Source organism: Motacilla alba, chromosome 3 (genome assembly GCF_015832195.1).
Source record: "Motacilla alba alba isolate MOTALB_02 chromosome 3, Motacilla_alba_V1.0_pri, whole genome shotgun sequence".
Lineage (NCBI taxonomy): Eukaryota > Metazoa > Chordata > Aves > Passeriformes > Motacillidae > Motacilla > Motacilla alba.
The window spans coordinates 3,750,688-3,769,355 of NC_052018.1; the positions used below are offsets into that span (position 1 = coordinate 3,750,688).

General features: G+C 47.6%; 1 protein-coding gene across 2 annotated transcripts; it reads left to right on the top strand.

Moving 5' to 3' along the window:
* The first annotated feature begins 2,147 nt into the window (after positions 1 to 2,147).
* On the top strand, positions 2,148 to 14,944 carry LOC119699499 (L-threonine 3-dehydrogenase, mitochondrial-like). 2 transcript variants are annotated; one of them, XM_038133115.1, is made up of 10 exons: positions 2,148 to 2,222; positions 4,738 to 4,849; positions 7,082 to 7,284; positions 7,607 to 7,649; positions 8,785 to 8,855; positions 9,399 to 9,548; positions 9,868 to 10,040; positions 10,986 to 11,076; positions 11,516 to 11,785; positions 11,998 to 14,944. In XM_038133115.1, the coding sequence occupies exons 3-10, from the start codon at positions 7,101 to 7,103 to the stop codon at positions 12,135 to 12,137; spliced, it is 1,122 nt and encodes a 373-aa protein (XP_037989043.1). In that variant the 5' UTR covers positions 2,148 to 2,222; positions 4,738 to 4,849; positions 7,082 to 7,100; the 3' UTR covers positions 12,138 to 14,944. The 2 variants fall into 2 exon arrangements, with proteins under 2 accessions (XP_037989043.1, XP_037989044.1); XM_038133116.1 differs by lacking the exon at positions 2,148 to 2,222 and adding an exon at positions 3,764 to 3,782.
* The last annotated feature ends 3,724 nt before the right edge of the window (positions 14,945 to 18,668 follow it).

Genomic DNA, 18,668 nt, shown 5'->3' on the forward strand with positions numbered 1-18,668 from the left:
AAGGACACCTTCCCCTACCCCAGGCTGCTCCAAGCCCTGTCCAGCCCAGCCTTGGACACTTCCAGGGATGGGGCAGCCAGAGCTTTCCTGTCAGGCTGCCAGCTGGAGCCGCAGGGACTTCAAATGAATAATAATTCCCCAGAAAGGAGAAATGAAAAGGTAGAATTTGCAAGCAAGAAGCACAGCTCCAAAGCCTGAGCAGAAATAATTCTGGAGGACATGGTAAAATGTAGGACTGCATTTGTCACCTCACAGGGCACATTGCTGTGCTTGAGATCCAAAAATGCTGAACCTGGGTTCATAACCCACCAGACATTCAGCTTCTCTTCATTCAAGAGGAATGTGCTCATTCCAGCACTCTTGTCCTCTAGAGAATTGTCAAGTTCCCAAACAGCATAAAAAGAAATGTATCCAGTGGAGAGTGCCATCCTATTCCAGTTCAATACACCTGATATCAGGAGAATTTTTTTCCTTTCTAAGGCTGCTTCAGTTTTCCCTTGGGGACTTCAGCAGAATTTGGGTGTCAGCCTCACCCCAGTGGGGTCCTTGCTGTGGACATGCAACTTCACCAACTTTATTCTCTTCATGGCCTCCTACTTTAAAAAAAAGTACTGATAGGATGAGTTTTCTTCTCAGAACAGCTACGCCCATCTCCTGCACACAATCAGCCTGCAGGCTCTGTCCTGTGATATGATAAAGGCTGCCCAGGAGTTCGATGAGCAGCTGTGAGTGTGGGTGCTGATAGGAGGGTGGATCTCCAGTTTTGGGGCACGGTGCCACAACTCAGCTGTGCAGAGAGCACGAACACGATGATTCCCACAGCCCCTGTCCCAACAAAGAGCCTCTTGGCTGAGCACATGGTGGTTTCTGCACCTAAGATCAACCAGGAGGCTCATTCTGCTGGGATGAAGCCGTTTAGGACTTGGCCATATACATGAGGCACTGACCTTGATGGGAAAGGGGGAAATATCTACTTCTATTGAACTTTTAGGAAGCAGTGTAAAACCTAACAGGTTCTGCCCAGCCACTGTGACCTCAGTTAGAGCAGGAAGACTAAAAACCAGAGTCTAAACAAGAGAGGGTAAGTTTTAGCAGCTCATGTAGAACAGCCACCAAAAGGAGGCAAAGGCAGTAGAGGAAATTTGAAATGCAGAGATGATTTTTAGCAACACAAAGATCATTTGAGTACTACATCCCTCTGTGATGCCTGGGCAGTCAAGGTGCTGGTGGTACAGCCTAGGAGAGACAATTGCACTGGTGTGATGGAAAGAAGATGAAGGGAGCATCTCCCTGAGGAGGAAAGGCTGAGTGAGCTGGGGCTGTTCAGCCTGGAGAGGAGACACAGCTGAGAGGGGCCCTCATCCCTGGGTGTCCCTGTGTGCAGGGAGGGCTCAGAACAGGGCCCAGGCTCTGCCCCGGGGCCCAGCAATGGCACCAGAGGAACAGGCAGGGACTGATCCCAGCAAATTCCACCTGGACACGAGGAAGAAATTTCCTGTGCAGTGACTGAGCACTGAACAGATTGTCCAGAGAGGCTGTGGAGTCTCCTCACTGGGGATATTCCAGAACTGTCCGGACGCAATCCTGTGCTCTGGCATGACCCTTCTTGAGCAGGGAGGTGGGGCCAGATGGCCTCCAGTGGTCTTTTCCAACCTGACCCATCCTGGGACTCTGGGAATTAGGGATTCTGGGATTTGGGAATCTGTGACCAGCGCTGTGTCATACAGTGACTCGGCTGGTGAGTGCTGACCAACAGGAGAGCTGGAGAGGGACTTGGGACAAGAGCATGGAGTGCCAGGAAGAGAGGGAATGGCTTCCCACTGCCAGAGAGTGGGGTTAGATGGCATATTGGGAAGGAATTGTGCCCTGTGAGGGTAGGGAGGCCCTGGCACAAGGTGCCCAGAGAAGCCGTCACTGTCCCATCCCTTGCAGCGTCCAAGGCCAGGTTGGACCGTGCTCGGAGCAGCCTGGGATAGAGGAAGGTGTCCCTGCCCACGGCAGGGGTGGGATGGGACGAGCTGCGGTGTCCCTTGTCCCCAGACTCTCGGTGTCGCGGTGTCCCCGTGGCCGGGCACCGCCCGCCCTCAGCCCCTCACGGCGCGTGACATCACGCCCGCGTGACGTCACCGCCCAATCCCCTGGGCGGCCGCCGCTGACGTCAGGCCCCGGCCCCGGCGCGAGCGGCCCCGGCTGAGGGACGGGACGGCGGCGGCGGGAGCGGGGTGAGCGCGGGGATGGACCGGACCGGGCCGGGCCGGGCCGGGCCGGGCCGGGCCGGGCTGGGCTCTGCGGGGCCGCGGGGATCTGCTTTTGGGGCATTTGGGATCGCGGGGCTGCCCCGCTCCCGGCGCGACCGAATGAATGGGGCGGGGGAGGGGCGGCTTCCCCCGGCACCGCGCGGTCCCCTCCTCTGGCGACACTTTGGGGACGCTTCGGGACCGGGACCGGGGTGGGGCGGCGGTTCGGTGCTCGTGGCATCTTCGGTGCCTCACCGCTGCAGGCGGGCGGCGGGTTTTGTTCGTGCCCATCACCCGCCCGGGCTCCTTGGTTTCATCAGCGGAGGCTGTGCCGGGTGAAGTGCCGGGGAATCGGGGAATGGTTTGGGCTGGAAGGGACTTCAAAGATCCTCCCGTTCCAAACTGTGCCATGAGCAGGGACACTTTCCACTATCCCAGGGACACTTTCCACTATCCCAGGGACACTTTCCACTATCCCTTTGCTCTAAGTCCCGTCCAACCTGGCCTTGGACACTTCCAGGGACCCAGGGGCAGCCACAGCTTCTCTGGATGCTGTGCCAGGTCCTCTCCATGCTCACACCAAGAATTCCTTCCCAATAGCCTATCTAAACCTACGGGTTTTTTACGTTTAAAGCTGCTACCCCTTGTCCTGTCCCTCCATCCCTTGTCCCCAGTCCCTCTCCAGCTCTCCTGGAACCCCTTTAGGCTCTAGAACAGGCTCTGAGCTCTCCCTGGATCCTTCCTTTCTCCAGGTGAACACCCCCATCTCTCTCAGCCTGGCTCCAGAGCAGAGGGGCTCCAGCCCTTGGAGCATCTCTGTGGTATCCTCTGGACTTGCTCCAGCAGCTGCACATCCTTCTGCTGTTGGATCCCAGATCTGGAGGCAGCTCTGCAGGTGGAGTCTCACCTGAGAGGGGCACGGGGTAGAATCCCCCTTCCCCTGCTGCCCACTCTGCCCAGGATACACTGGATGTTCTGGACCAATCTTCCTTACCTCTTCCAGGAGTTTCACGCTGTTCAGCAGCTGCGTAATCTCCCTTTTTTTTTTTTTTGTTTATTTTTGGCGGCTGAGGTCAGGCTCCCAGCAGGTCCCTCCTGGCTTGAGCTGACGTCTCCTCTTGGCGGGCTCCGCAGGGGCTCGGCCTCATCCCCGGCCGTGCGTCACCCCTGGGACAGAGCCGTGCGTGTGTGTCAAGGTTATTCCAGCTGAGCTTGGCCAGCACCTCCCTGCCAGAGGGAACAACTCCAGCCTGGACACTCTGGCACATCCCCCCTGCCAGGGAACACCGGCAGGGACGCAGCGTCCCAGCTTGAGGGGTCTCTCAAGCAGAGGAATTGCCAGCAGGGAATGTGAGATGCATTTGTGTCCAGCTATCCAGGCAGCAGTCGCTGGGGTTAAGCTGAGAGTATCCCTGAGTTGTTGCAGCTTGAGTGCTCCCAAATGCAGGGATCTGGTGGAGTTTCCACTTGGCAGCACTTGGGCACCACAGAGGCTTTCCTGTGAGCAGAGTGGCTTGTGCTTCATCTTCTGGAGGCCCAAGGAAGGTGCTGTCTTTGTCCTCAAGCTCTCGATACAGTTGGGAAAATTAGAGGAGCTTCCCAATGCATGAGCAAATCTGCAGGTCTGAAGCAGAAGCTGTGGGGTTTGGAGCCAGCTGGGTGTTGAGAACTTGGAGCTCAGTGCATTGGTGTGGACCATGTTCCTGAGGATATAGCTGGGAATCTGTGAGATCCTGTGCCCTGCAGAACCCCTTAATTTTCTTTGAAAGAAGAAAGTTCTGGATTCTTCGGTTTAGCTCCCTGGAGGGGCATCCTGTGACATCTCAGCAGCTGTGCAGCCCCAGAGATCCTGGGGGAGCTCTGGGGTTTGGTTTGACCTCTCTTTCCTCCCTCTCTCCCATTTTCTTTGAAGCTTGCAGTGGGACTTTCCAGACAAAGCCCATGACTTTCTTATCTTTCTTGTCACTGTGACATTCTATTAATAGCTAATTTACAAGAGCTGCTTGTTTCCATAAACATTTTTGACTTTTATGTGAGCAACAGGTGGTTGCTGCTTATGTAACACCTTGGAAACCTTGCAGAGGATCAGCAGCTGGCAGTTCACTCACTAAATGTCATTTTATGAATCTCTCTCTCTCTTTTTTTTTAATTTATTCCCTCTTTTCCCTCTCCCAGTGCTTTAATCTTCTTACAAACCCCAGAAATTTCCTGCTATCCCAGGCAGATTATTGTTCATTGGAACACGTGTTTGCTTTCTACTAATCTTTTTGTACTGCCACTAATTAATTTAAACTCGGTCCTTCGGCCATGACCCGAGGCTGGCTGGTTCTGGGACTTGGAGGAGCTGCTTGTGCACCTTCAGAGCCCTTTCCCTGCCTATCCCAAACTTCCAGGCATTTCAAAATCAAGCAGGAGAGAACAGTGAAATCCCTGGCTGCTGCTGATCTCACACGCACCTTTTTTTTTTTTTCTCTCTTTTTTTTTTTTTTTTTCCCTTAAGGTGTGGGACAACTCCTACTCTCTGCCAGGTTTTGATTGGCTTTCCAAAGAGGCAGTGTCCTATAAATTGCCTTCTCTGCTCTGCTTCTGCCTTATCACCAGCTGAGGCCCAGGTGAGTACAGGAGAGGGGAAATTCCAGCTGCAATTCCATTGCCTAATCCTTGAAATTAGCTTCGGTTATTGGTTTAATTTACTGGGGTGGGGGAAATAACTTTGATGTTTCAGGATAAAACTTCCTCATTTTGCTACCACTTTCTAGTATCAGTTTGAGTTGATAAATGAGATCAGGGACTGAGAAATTACTCAGAAGGCAATGTGGGAGGGGGTTGAAAATATACTGTGGAATCATGGAATGGTTTGGGTTGGAAGGGACCTTAAAGCTCATCCAGTTTCATGGGCAAGGACACCTTCCACTATAAATGATATCTATATATGTTATAGGTAATTTTTTTCTCTTCAGTTCCCAACAGAACAGAAGTATTCCCCTTTGGGACAGTAAAAAGGGAAGACTATAAAAATATAAGTTATTTTACATCAGTTAAATTAATTTGTGTGTGTGTGTTCAGAGCTGTTAATAACCCCTAGAAGTTAATAAAGATGGGAAACTTGGATCTAGGAGAATGGGCTTTCCTGTATGAGTTGCTTTTGCAAGTTAATCACTGTGTGGGGCTGACTTTAGCTATTTGGGGAAGTGCTTTTAAGGCATAATATTGATTTCTTTATATATCTGTGTATTTATGGCAACTTTAGAAGCCAGTCACACCTGTTTGGTTTTTTTTTTCCTTTGTATTTGAAATAGAAATAAATGCCATCTGTAGCATTTTTGCAGCAGCTCTGCTGCCTGGCTGTTTCAGTGCCAGGTATAAAATGCATTTACTGTTCTGAGTCAGACCTGGGAGTGAATTCTCAGCTTAAGCCTTTGTGGTTTCACTCTAGGTATGTTTGCAAAAACCAGTCCAGTCACTGGGAAACCAATTTTAGTCATAGGCAGCTTTTGTTTGTACTTTGCAAAGCTCAAAATGCCTTTTCAGGTACTTGGAGTGGAAAGTTTTTTGTCACGCAGACCAGTAAGTCTCTCTCAGTGCTGGAAGATTTTATTCTTCAGTGCTGAAATAGGAAGGGATTATATAATGAGAGCTGGTGGCTGGGTCTGTGTCCAGATGGAATTTGGATATTTCCAAGGATGGGCACTCCCATCACCTCTCTGGGCATCTCAGACTGAGTCTTTTTGATCAGTTTAAATGTATTTTTTTTAACAATGCGATTTTATGGGGCTGTGTTACTAGACAATATTTAGCAAATCTGTATTTAAATAGCAGAACTCCCTCGAGTACCAGAACATTCTCAGTCAGGTGACTGAGAAGTGAAAGGAACGCCCACATTAATCACCTGTTTGCTTTTCTCTGCAACTGGAATTCATCTGCAGCAATGAACTGCTGCAATTTCTTGTGGAGAGCTTCCATCTACCTGACTCTCCTTTTTAGAATATATGCCCCAAGAAAGGATTTGACAGGGTAACCCCATCAGGCAAGTTTGAAATATGCTTTGATCTGGAAATTTACCTATTCTAGGCCCTTGGGAAACAGTTAAAAATTGTTCAGAGGGGATAAGGAAAAAATGAGTGGTTGCGCCTTGAGGATTTTATTTGAGAGAATTAAATTTGCACCACAGAAACAACCAGCTGTGGCTGCAGGTGTTATTCATTTGGGGTACTGTGCATTTCCTTCCTCAATGTGAAAGATTTGGAGAGCAAGAACCCCAACTTGAATGCAGCACAGAGTAAATTATAATTATGTGAAATAATTAGGGCATTTTCCTGAGGCCCGGCTAAGCCCTGCCACTCCTCTGTTTGCCTTCTGGGTACTGTCCATCCTGAGTGTTAAATCAGAGTAAATCTCCCTTCCTTTCCAAGTATTTCCTGCTGCCTCCTTGGCTCAGCTGCTCTTGCTGATGCAATCCTGAGCAGTTTTGCTTATTCACAGCAGCCTGCAAAGCTTTCACTCCAAACGTGGCATCACAGCAGCTTTGTTTTATTCTGTTTTTATCCTTAAAATCACAGTTCCAAGTGAAGTTTTAAAAAAAGTTTAAACTTGAGCTTTACAGTGTTGTCCCTGTCCATTTTTCTGGACTGTGGATATTTTCCTGAGCTCACTCCAGGGAATACATTACCTCTGCTCATGTTACATCCCTGGCTGCTTTCAGCCCTTGCTTGGCATAATCCCCCAGCCCTGCGATGGTATCAAATTCCTCTGGATCCCTGCAGAGTTTTCTGGGGGAATGTTTTAAAAGCCGTTTAATGGCGTTGAATCACTCCTGACTCATCTTTTGTCTCTCTACCTCGCAGCACACCTGAAGGGGGGAAGATGCCAATCGTCAGGAACCTGGGCAGAGCTGCCAGCCAGCTGCTGCAGAGCTCTGGCTGTGGCTGTGGGGTGTCCCTCGTGCCCGTCCGGGCCATCGGGGTGTCCCCACGCCAGGTGGCCTCCGACGCCAGCTTCCACTCGGTGACGTTCTCCGAGTCGGATCATCCCCGGGTGCTCATCACAGGTCAGCATTCCTGGCACAGCTGGGTTCCTGCTTCTCAGCTGAGCTTTCCCCTGCTCTCCTCCCTCCCCAAAGAGTTCTGGAAGCAAAAATACCCCAAATATCCTGGAATTAGTGTGATCTTTCCCATCGGGCAGTAAGATCGGAGTCCCTTTTGAACTTTCCTGTTTTAATTCCAGAACTCTCCTAAACCAGTTCCTTGAGGAAAAAAAAAGTAAAAGCTTGCTGACTCACTGAAAAAATCATACTAATTCTTGATGTGATACAGATAATAATGCAATTCTGCATTGTGACTCCCACTTTTCCTCTGATTTTTGTCTCTTAGGTGGTCTTGGCCAGCTCGGGGTAGGACTTGCAAGGTTGCTGAGGTGGGTCACCATTCCCTGGCTTGCTGTGAATGAGGAATTCCAGCTGTAGCCATCACTTCTAGGAGCAATAGTTGTCTGGAAAGTTTTTTTATAAAAGAAATCCCATGTTTCAAATGCTGTTTTTTTCCCTTGGCTTTGTAAATAATGTTAATGGCTGAACATGATGATCTTAAAGGTCTTTTCCTTAACGATTCTATAATTAAATTTTCACCATCATTTTATTTGTCCCTCCTGTGCTTGCTGTGGGTTCCTGACGTATTTTCTGCATGTCCATTGGCCATGATTCCCAAAATAGCAGGATTTTGTCTGAGGGACTGTCTGCTGAGTTGTTTGCTTCCAGTTAAATGGGAGTATTCAGAGTCTGAACCCTCAGAGTTTTCCTTCTTTTCCCTTCTCCTTTCCCCCACCTCAAGCACTGTTACCTCCTTTTTTTATGATATCTTTTCAAGAAGTGTGAAATGCTCCAAGAGCTCTCCCTGATCCATGTCCTTGTCCATATCCAGCTCAGCTCCAGTTTATCATTTGCTCACAGTCTTTGCTGGAGGGAGTTTAGACCAAGACTAAAAGTAAGCAGACTCACTGCACTCAACACTGTAGCAGTTTGAACATTTTCTACCATTTCTATGATATTTTTTAGAATTATCCAAATAATGAGAGGCCAGAATGTGTTCCAATGCCCCCAGATCTGCTCTCTCCAACAGCCTTGTGTTGATTAGCACAAGGTCACAATTTCTCTCTTCTATTTGCTTAGTTGATATAAAAGTAGCTGCAGCTACAACAATCCCAGTGGCTTTTTGTTGTCTGCAGGGGAGTAAATTATGCCTGGGTACAATTTTCACTAAGAAAAGTGTAGGAAAGTCTCTTTTCCCAACATATTTTGACTTTCTAAAAGATTTCTCTATCCTCATGCAGACCTTGACTGCTACTAGAAGTATTTTATCATTTTTCAAGATGCTGGGTTGATATTTAAAAGATTGTTAGGGTCTTTTTTTTTTTTTTTTTGTTTAGTGCAGTAACTGATTATATTGTGGAAAATATTGTTCCTCTGCTATAGTTTCTGCAAAACAAAATAGCAACTGATGGATTATCTCAAAAAGCTGTGGACTTACTGTTCCCTGTGGGTATTTTTACACAGGAAACGCTTTGGAAAGAACAATGTGATCTTGTCTGACATTAGAAAACCTGCAGATAATGTTTTTTATAGTGGTAAGTGACTGGGGAAGCACATGAAAAGAAAAAAAAAACCCTTGACTTTACCTCTGATGTTCATAAACTAATTATCAAAGTGATAAGTGGATTACACTGACAAGCTGCTGTTCAAACCTTCTGCATAATGCCTCCCTGCTTTCAAATCTTGCCAAGATGTTGGTTTCTTCTGTTATTCCCTTTTCCTAAATATTTCTCTTTGCATTTTTTCACTGCTGCTTTGCCACTTTCCTGACTCAAATAACTATTTGAGGCACCTTGTGCTCCTTCTGTAAAAAGAGGTGCTTTTATTCTTTTGGAGGGAGGAAGTTGGGACGAAGCTTGTGCTTTGTTTTCACATGCTCAAAGAATTTTTGTAATGTAGTGGATATAGAGTAGGATTTAAAATTCTTTGGTTTTCACTGGGAACTTGCTAAAATTTTTCCTCAACCTTGCTGTTTATTGATATATTTAGCTGGTAGAAACAGCAGCCTGAGCTTCATGCAGAACCTTTCTACCATCCATTCCTGACATCCAATTTCCCACTGCTTCCATCTCCTCCAGGTCCTTTCATCTTTGCTGATATCTTGGACTACAAGAACCTGCGGGAGATCGTGGTGAACAACCGCATCACGTGGCTGTTCCACTACAGCGCCCTGCTCAGCGCCGTGGGAGAGGCCAACGTGCCCTTGGCCAGGGCTGTCAACATCACTGGTGTGTGCTGGGTTTGAGTGCTTGAAGCTGTGTCAGGGCGGGTTTGGGTTGGAGATCAGGGAAAGGTTCTTCCCCAGAGGGTGTCGGGCATTGGAACAGCTCCCCAGGGAATGGGCACAGCCCCAAGGCTGCCAGAGCTGCAGGAGTGTTTGGACAATGCTCACACGGTGGGATTGTTGGGGTGTCTGTGCAGGGCCAGGAGTTGGACTGGATGATCTTGATGGATGCCTTCTAGCTGAGAATATTCTATAATTCTCACAATGGCTTGAGAAAGAAGAAATATTCTGATAAATCCTGTTGTTTTGTGGATTTTTCCCAGGTTTACACAATGTTCTGGATATTGCAGCTGAGCATAATTTGAGGCTCTTTGTTCCAAGCACCATTGGGGCTTTTGGACCTACCTCTCCTCGAGATCCTACTCCTGATCTCTGCATTCAGAGACCAAGGACGATCTATGGAGTCTCCAAGGTCCACGCTGAGCTCATGGGAGAAGTGAGAATTTTTTATTTTATTCATTTCCTAAAAGGTCTGGTAGAACTTCACTGAAACAGGTTTCCCAAAGAAGCTGTGGCTGCCCCATCCATAGTAGTGTCCAAAGCCTGGTTGGACAGGGCTTGGAGCAAACTGGGGTAGTGGAAGGTGTGCCTATCCTTGGCAGGGTTTGGAATGTTCTTAAAGCTCTCTTCCAACCCAAGCCATTCCATGATTCTATGACTGGAACATCATTGCTTTTGTAAGATTCCTCAATCCTTCTTTCCCCCATTTTTCCTTCCTTCAGACTTTACTACTCAGCAATAGTCTGAGGCAGCTCTGAAGGTCAAATATCTTTTGAGTTTTGTTGGGAAAAGCACAAAGCACGGGAAGCTGGCAAACAGCTGACTTTCAGTGTCATTTCTTTTCCTGGTTTTTATGGCTTTGGCCTCTGTGCCAATGTGAATGGCACTGTAGAAAGGACAGTGCACAAAGCCTTGTGACAGCAGGTACACAATGATGACTTTTTGCTCCTCCTCTACAAAAAAAGGCTTTAAAGCCAAAGTCTTGGGAGTCTGCACATGCACAAACTCTCTTTTGTCTTTGTAGTTGTTTATAAACAACATTTTAAAGCTGATATTTTTATACAGTTTCCAGTTCTGCAGTCTGTATTATCCTGGAAAGTCTCACAAACTTGGGAATGTTCAGTTTCTGAACATTGTAGACCCTATATGAGTAGCATGACAATCCATATCAAAGATCTACTGATGTGGATGTGAGCTGGGTAAGGGCAAGTAGGGAGATCAGCAGCCAGGCAGAGAATGGGGATTGTTCAGTAATTCCTTTCCTTTCATCCCTGTCCTGGGACAGCTGAAGGTTCATCCTGTGTCAGATGTTTCCTGTGAAATCAGTGGATGTGTGACCAATTCTCGGTGTGTAACTCTGTGTTTCTGCCCCCTTCCCCAGTACTACCACTACCGCTATGGCCTGGACTTCCGCTGCCTCAGGTATCCAGGGATTATCTCTGCTGATTCCCAGCCTGGGGGAGGAACAACTGGTGAGTGACTGGTGCATGACAAGAGGGCTGTGGAGGACTTTTCACAAGGACATGGAACAACAGGACAAGGGGGAATGGCTTCTCACTGCCAGAGGGCAGGGATGGATGGGATATTGGGAAGAAATTCTTCCTTGTGAAGGTGGTGAGGCCCTGGCACAGGTTGCCCAGGATGCCCCATCTCTGGAAATATTCAAGACCAGGTTCAATGGGGCTTGGAGCAACCTGGGATAGTGAGTGGCATCCCTTCCCCTGGCAGGGGATTGGAACTTGATGATCTTTAAGCTCCCTTCCAACCCAAGCCACTTTGTGATTTCATGATGGATATCACACAGTCCTGCTGCCAGATTTGAGGCAGGAGACTTTGGAGTTGGTCTGAGGTTTGTTGACTGTCATGAAGTGCACAACACAGATCATACACATCCATTATCCTCTTCCCCAGATTATGCTGTCCAGATTTTCCATGATGCCATAAAGACTGGCAAATTCAAGTGTTACCTGAGGCCGGACACCCGGCTGCCCATGATGTACATCGATGACTGCCTGAAGGCCACGCTGGAGGTCATGGAGGCCCCTGCAGAAGCCCTGACCATGAGGACCTACAACATCAGTGCCATGAGCTTCACTCCTGAGGAGCTGGCCCAGGAGGTGCAGAAGTATGTCCCTGAGCTCCAGATGACCTACAATGTGGATCAAGTCAGGCAGGCCATAGGTTAGTATCTTCCCTGGCAGCAGGTAAGAAAAAACATCATCAGGGGTGAAATAAAGTCTCTTTTCTTTTTAGGAACTGACAAATTGCTCCTGTGCAGTTCAAGTCTTATGGTGCAAAAATCAGCTTTAGTAATGATGAAACATCTCAAAGTTCAGAGAGATTTTTCCTCAGCCTCACCTTTCTTGGTTCTTTTTCTTTTTTTTTCCCTGCAGCTGACAGCTGGCCCATGAACTTCGACGACAGCAACGCCCGCAGGGACTGGGGTTGGAAACACGATTATGATCTCCCCGAGCTGGTGACCACCATGTTTAGCTACCTTGGGTCTGACTCTAGGATTGCCCAAGCTAACTGAAATGCTTTCAGATGTTTCCAGATTTCCACAGAGGACCAGGAAGAAATGGCTGAATTTTAGTTTCTAATTTTCTGAGTCTTAGAGCACGTCAGTTACTAGTTTTTGTAAGTAGTGGCAGAGTTGGGCAGAAATGTCCTGTAGCTGGAATGTTCTTTAGATAAACAGCAGCACTGGGTGCTGTCCCCAAACACAGCACTACTGACAAACACAGAGTTCTTGAACTTTCACACTTAGGGAAAAACACCAAAATAGCACTTAGTCCTGGCTGATGGCTCTCCAATCATTCCTGCCTCTTCCTTGGCAAACAACATGGGATAGCATTGTCCAACCTGGCCTTTCAGGCATATCCCAAAAAAGTTAACCATAGGTTTTGCTTTTTCCTGGTGGAGGATGTTAGGTAGTAGCAAGAACCTTTTTACTCTTTACTTACAAAAGAGACATCAGAAGAGCTGTTTCACATTTCCAAATTGCAGGGAGTTGTTGCAATTCTAGTTCGAAATCAAACTTTGCTTGATAGCTGCTATTTATATCTCTCTTTAGTGCTGTCTAAGCATACACTTTTCTATACCTAGGGCATACAGAGTAGCATTCTTATGATGCTGCTTATAAATGTGAAGTGGAATAGGACTTGAATTCTCATCATGCTTTAAAAAAAACCCCAGGGTTTACAAGCAAAGCTTTGTCCTGTTCTCTGCAAGTGCTGCTGCCTTCAGTGCAGCCTCAGAGGGAGAGCTGAAATCCGAAGAGCTGTTCCATGGATGTGAGTCTGGGTGGGATTTCAGGGAGGCCAAGCCTCTTGCTAGGGTTTTTAGTAGTACTTTTGGTTCTCCCAGCTGTTTGGAGTCCCTGCACAGTGTCACATTACCTGGAACAAGTTTTAAAGGTGGGCTGAGGATGGAGCCCTACTGTAGAGTCGGGTCAGCCTTGGAAATCTTTCCCGTTCGCCCCATTTTCCACGTGCACTGTGTTTGTAGATGCTGTTTATATGTAACTCATACCCTTTTATTCTTCAGAGAGAGATCCAGAAGCTGAAACCATCTTCTAGCTACGGCTAAGGGCTGTTCTGCTCGTTGAGTTTCATGCGCAGGAGATTCTGGGATGAACAAGGGAGTTTTAGTAGATGTGTGAGAGGAAGAGGTGTCAGTTCAAAAGCTACTTAGGAGACTTCAGGAAATGACAAACTGGAGAGACAGGAAAGCCATTGTAGGTAGAATACCAGTTTCCATGGATGTGAGTTTGAGCTGTCAGCTACTCCAGCTGAGAAACAGCCTCTGGGAGCTTTGGACTTTTATTTTTTTCAAAGAAAAAATACCTTTCATTTTCAAAATGACTGGAAATTCCCTACAGGAAGTTCTCTTTTTCTTTTTTTTTTTTTGGTCTTGTATACTCCAGTAGTGTGTGTAGGTAAAAACATTCAAGTTTTTGGTTTTTTCTTGTTTTTTTTTGGTTTTTTTTGTTTGTTTTTTTTTTTTGCCTACAACTTGTTTGCTCTGTTTTCTGTGACGGTGCTTTGGTGCTTGTGAGTCTGTTGTGTTCTCTGTTACCCTGCCATGATCAGACTTTTGTCTCTTTGTGCAGGAGTTCTCCTGCAGGGAATGTGTTTCCTCACAAAAGTAACCTTCCAATGAAGATTCTGTGGTGAAACCCAGTTATTTGAAACATTTGTTACACTTATATCTCTTATCTCTTGGTTTTATATGTATTTTATCTTTTCATCTGTGGGCAAAGTAGGAATTTCGCAGGTATTTAAGCTCAAGGGTAGTGACTGAAACATTTTTATATTGTTTACATTGCTGAAAGGACAAATTTTTGAACTTTGGCCACTTTGTAACTCTCATGTAGCTCAAGTGTAATTTTTGGCCCAATGGGCTGTGAAGTCGGCCCTCCCTTCACACCCTCTGAGGAGAGACTGGCTGAGCTTTGTCCTCTGCCCAAAAGGATGGGATCCAGACTGGATTATCTCCCAGGGACCTGGAGCCAGCAGATGAAGGGCTGAAAAGGAGCTGAAGTGTCTTGTCCACTCCTCAGTGCCTCTGTTCCACCTTCAGGAAGTGTAAAATAAAGAGCTGTTGATGGGTCTCACTCCATGTTCTTATGTCACTCAGAGTCCTGGGGTCTGATCCCCTCACCCTCATTCCCAGCTCCAGTTTAATTGGAGCCAGCAAGAGTGAGGAGCAGGAATGTTCTTTCTCCTGAAACACTGTCCTTGGTGGTGGAATTACACAAAAAGCCTTGGAACAGGTGTCATGGCAAAGGTGAAATTCGAACCTATGGCATTTTGAACACAGTTTTGGTTTTTCTGCCAAGATGTTACTGGCCTCGTTTAGGAGTAGCCATTTAAGCAACTTAATTTTTAAAAAAATCTAAAATAAACCATGTTCCTATAGAGAGTGATCTGGAGGAAACTGGTGACAATCAGGGAATGTTATTAAATGTGTTTGCATTTGTTATTAAATGTGTCTGCAAGGTTTGCATCCTGTTTGAAATTCTTATTTTCAATCTCACCAATGTATATTTTTTCCCCCTGTGTTTTCCACATTAACTTCTCTTGTAATGATGTCACTTTTTTTTTTTTTTTTTTTTTCTGTATTAAACCAACTTGATGTGGTACAAAATATCTACCTTTTTCTACCAGTTGGAAATTTGACTTCTGGGCAGAGACTTCCCTCATGACACTTGAGCACTGTGGCTGTTAAATTACCTATTCAGGACAAAAAAAAAAAAAAAAAAAAGGCTGTTAAGGATATTTTTTCAACTATTGTTAGTTGTGGGTGATGCCTACTGTAATAAAATCCCATGCAGATGGATCCTGGGTTTGTCGTCTTTGGAGGTGGGAAAAGGGACAAAGGCAGGAGGGAAGAGCTCTGCAGGCTGAGTCAGCATCTGGGCTGTTAAACGTGGCATCAGTGCTTGGAGTAAATGAAGTCACTGGGAGGATTTGTAAAGTGAAAATCCATGTGGAGCCGCTGGGGAGAGTCCAGAGGAGGCCACGGAGATGCTCCCAGGGCTGGAGCCAGGCTGGGAGAGCTGGAGGTGCTCACCTGGAGAAGAGAAGGCTCCAAGGAGAGCTCAGAGCCCCTTCCAGGCCCTAAAGGGGCTCCAGGAGAGCTGGAGAGGGACTTGGGACAAGGGATGGAGGGAATAGGACACAGGGAATGGCTTCAAACTGCCAGAGGGCAGGGATGGGTGGAATATTGGGAAGGAATTCCTGGCTGTGAGGGTGCTGAGGCCCTGCTGGGTCCCTGTTTCTGGTCCTGCTTCCAGGTGTTGCACAACCTGCGATGGGTCATCAGGAGAAGCTTGGGTGAGGAGATGACACTCATAACTTCCCACAGCCCCACCCTGCCTCCTTAATCCATGGATAAACCCTCCCTGCAGGTGAAAGGAGGCCTTGCCCTCCTCCCACACCTCGGCTTTCCAGTGATGGGAGCCCCTGGTGGAGAGAACATTCCTCCTGACTGCGGTTCAGTGACTAACGTGGCCATTGTGCTTCCGAGGGTGTTGCAGCACTGCACTCTTCCCAGCTGCTCCCCTTTGATCCTTGGTCTGGATCCTGTCGAGTCCTGTTTGACACAAGCCCAGCCTGGCTTTTAGAGCTGCCAGAGGTGACAGTGCTGCCTCCAGAGCTGCTGCAGCTGGAGCCAGGCTGGGAGAGCTGGGGGTGTTCACCTGGAGAAGGATCCAGGGAGAGCTCAGAGCTCCTTCCTGGCCCTAAAGGGGCTCCAGGAGAGCTGGAGAGGGACTTGGGACAAGGGATGGAGGGACAGGACAGGGAGAAATGGCCTTAAACTAAAGGATGGCGGGTTCAGATGGGGTATTAGGAGGAAATTTTTGGCTGTGAGGGTGGTGAAGCCCTGGCACAGGGTGCCCAGAGAAGCTGTGGCTGCCCCTGGCATCCCTGGAAGTGTCCAAGGCCAGGTTGGATGAAACTTGGAGCTGCTTTTCTTCTCTTGGCTGTTTAAGACATCAGACAGGTGCAGGAAGAGGAGGAGGCTCCTTCCCTCAGTGCAAAGGTGGGAGGGATGTGGGGGATTAACCCCTGTGCTTTTGGAGAACCCCTCCAGCCACTCCTCAGGTGGAATCAAGCTCCTGGCTGTTTGTCAGGGGCTCTGCATTCCTGCAGGGAAGAGAAGGTGAGCCCAGGGAGGTGAAGAGAGGAGAGCATCTGGGTTATCCAGAGGGAAATCCAGGGGCTGGGATCCCCACCTTGCAGCCCCCTCCCCACACTCCATGTTTCAGCCAGGCCTGGTGGCTTTCCTGCCCCCCAGCAGGCAGGTTGTGTCTATTTTAGGGAACATCAGCTGACATTTGCCCTTCTCCTGGAGCCTCAGGCCAGACAAATGCTCTCCAGGCTATTTCTGGCTTCATACCATAACTGTATGTGATCCTAAATTCCCCGTGGGACCGAGTGCCTGTGGCATGCTGGGGCTGAGGGGCAGGGAGGGGGCAGCTCCTGGAACAAACCCAGGGATTTCAGGATGACTGGGATGACACAGAGCAGCTCAGAGCTAGCATAAACAGCTGTGGAGATGCGATTCAAAAGACATTTATGCCTCAGCAGCACCATTATGGAAGCTAAATCTGGACTGGGCATTGCTCAGCAGGGAAAGAAAGTTGTTTCCCGCCCTTGTTTCTGCAACTGTGAGCAGTTTAGGGTGTTTTCCTGCCCCCTAAAATCCTTGTACAGCCTCCTGGAGTTCCTGAAAAGGTGCAGCACACAGGTTAATGTTCACTTTTGAGGGGATTTAAACTTTTTAACCAAAAATATAAACAGTCTTTTGCCCTCTCCCCCCTTTTAATATGGACTTCCAGAGTAGAAAAGACCTACGCTACAGGATATTCCTTCTGACCTCAAGCAGAGTTTTGATATCCCAGTTTGGAAAAGAGAAGGCTCCAGAAAGACCTGAAAGCATCTTCCTGTGCCTAAAGGGGCTTCAGGAGAGCTGGAGAGGGACTTGGGATAAGGGTGTGGAGGGATAGTATGAGGGGAAATGTCATCCCACTGCCAGAGGGCAGGGATAGATGGGATATTGGGAAGGAATTCTTCCCTGTGAGGGTGGGGAGGCCGTGGCCAGGTGCCCAGAGAAGCTGTGGCTGCCCCTGGAAGCTTCCAAGGCCAGGCTGGACAGGGCTTGGAGCATCCTGGGCTAGTGGAAGTTGTCCCTGCCCATGTCAGGGGGTGGAACTGGATGCTCTCAAAGTTCCCCTCCAACCCAAACCATTCCATGATTCTGTGAACTCTTCCACAAGTGAATATGAAGTAGAATGGAAAACTGAGCTGGGAATGCATCCTCAGGAACTTCCCTGATGTTCTTTGAGCTTTGGACCAGTCCTAAAACTGAGGAGGTTCTTGGCAGGGCACACCTGGCTCCAAGGACACAGATTGTTTTTTGGCACAGCAGGGGCGTTGCTGCCAGGGTGATGTCACCTCACCTGTGTGATGCAACAGATCACACATCTCTCCAGCCTTTCCACTGTTCCAGGTTAAAGATCTGTCACCAGCAGAGCTGTTGCAAAAAGGATGAGTCAGAGGAAAGAAAGTAAAGTCCAGAGTTCTTCCCCTTTGACCCAGTCTGGCCCAAAAGCTCCCAGATTTGGTGCATTTTTAAAGCTCTTCTTCCTGGACCCTTCTGATGCTGAGAGACTGATAGGAGGTTTAAGAAAAATCCTTACCTTTCTAATCCTTGTAGATTAGAAACTGATCTTCTAGACTATGAGTATGAATCGTGTGAGCTCCAAAATCTGTAATTATTTTTAAGACTGTTGAGTTTTAATATTTTATCACTATTTGATTTATAAGAATTATTTATCTTATTATCATGCTTACTTTAGTGGAATCAGTTTTTCACTATATCCACAGCATATTTGGTAAATACAGGAATTGCACCATAATTGCACAGACATGGCTCGCCAACATGCCCTAAATTGTGATAAACTGCTAAAATGACATTTTTTGGTAGGGTGTCTTATAGGGAACTTATCACAGAGTGTCTGAGTGTGTTTGACTGCACACAAACACCATCCCAAGGATGCTGTTTCATGGGATAAATGGCTTATTGAGCTCCAGCTCTAGGGAAACTTGGTTTGGTGGGGATTTGTGATTGAAGTGGGTGTCTAATATTGAAATAAAATATATTCCTTTTGCCTGAGTCCAGCCCCCATCCTGGGGGGATCACATGTGCTTCCACGCTTTTCCCAGCTGCCCTTGCCTTTGGGGAAGGTAAAACAAGGAAAGGTCAATAAATTGCTCCTTTATTTTTTCATGTGTTTTTTTCCATGGTTAGGTGTGGTTTAAGCAGGTCTGAAGTTGAGGTAGGGATGAAAAGATGTCACACTTGGCCTTGTTGGAGGAAAATACACTTTGGAAACTGGGGACAACCCCAATTCCTCCTGCAGTCTTTCTCCCACCGTGAGGTAGTGTGGAAGCTGACACATAAAACAAACAAAAGTAATTCTCAATCAGATCAGAGCTGAATTTGGCAGAACAGAGAGTAGCAGGAGGAGGAGGGGTCAGTGAGGTGCAGATCCTGC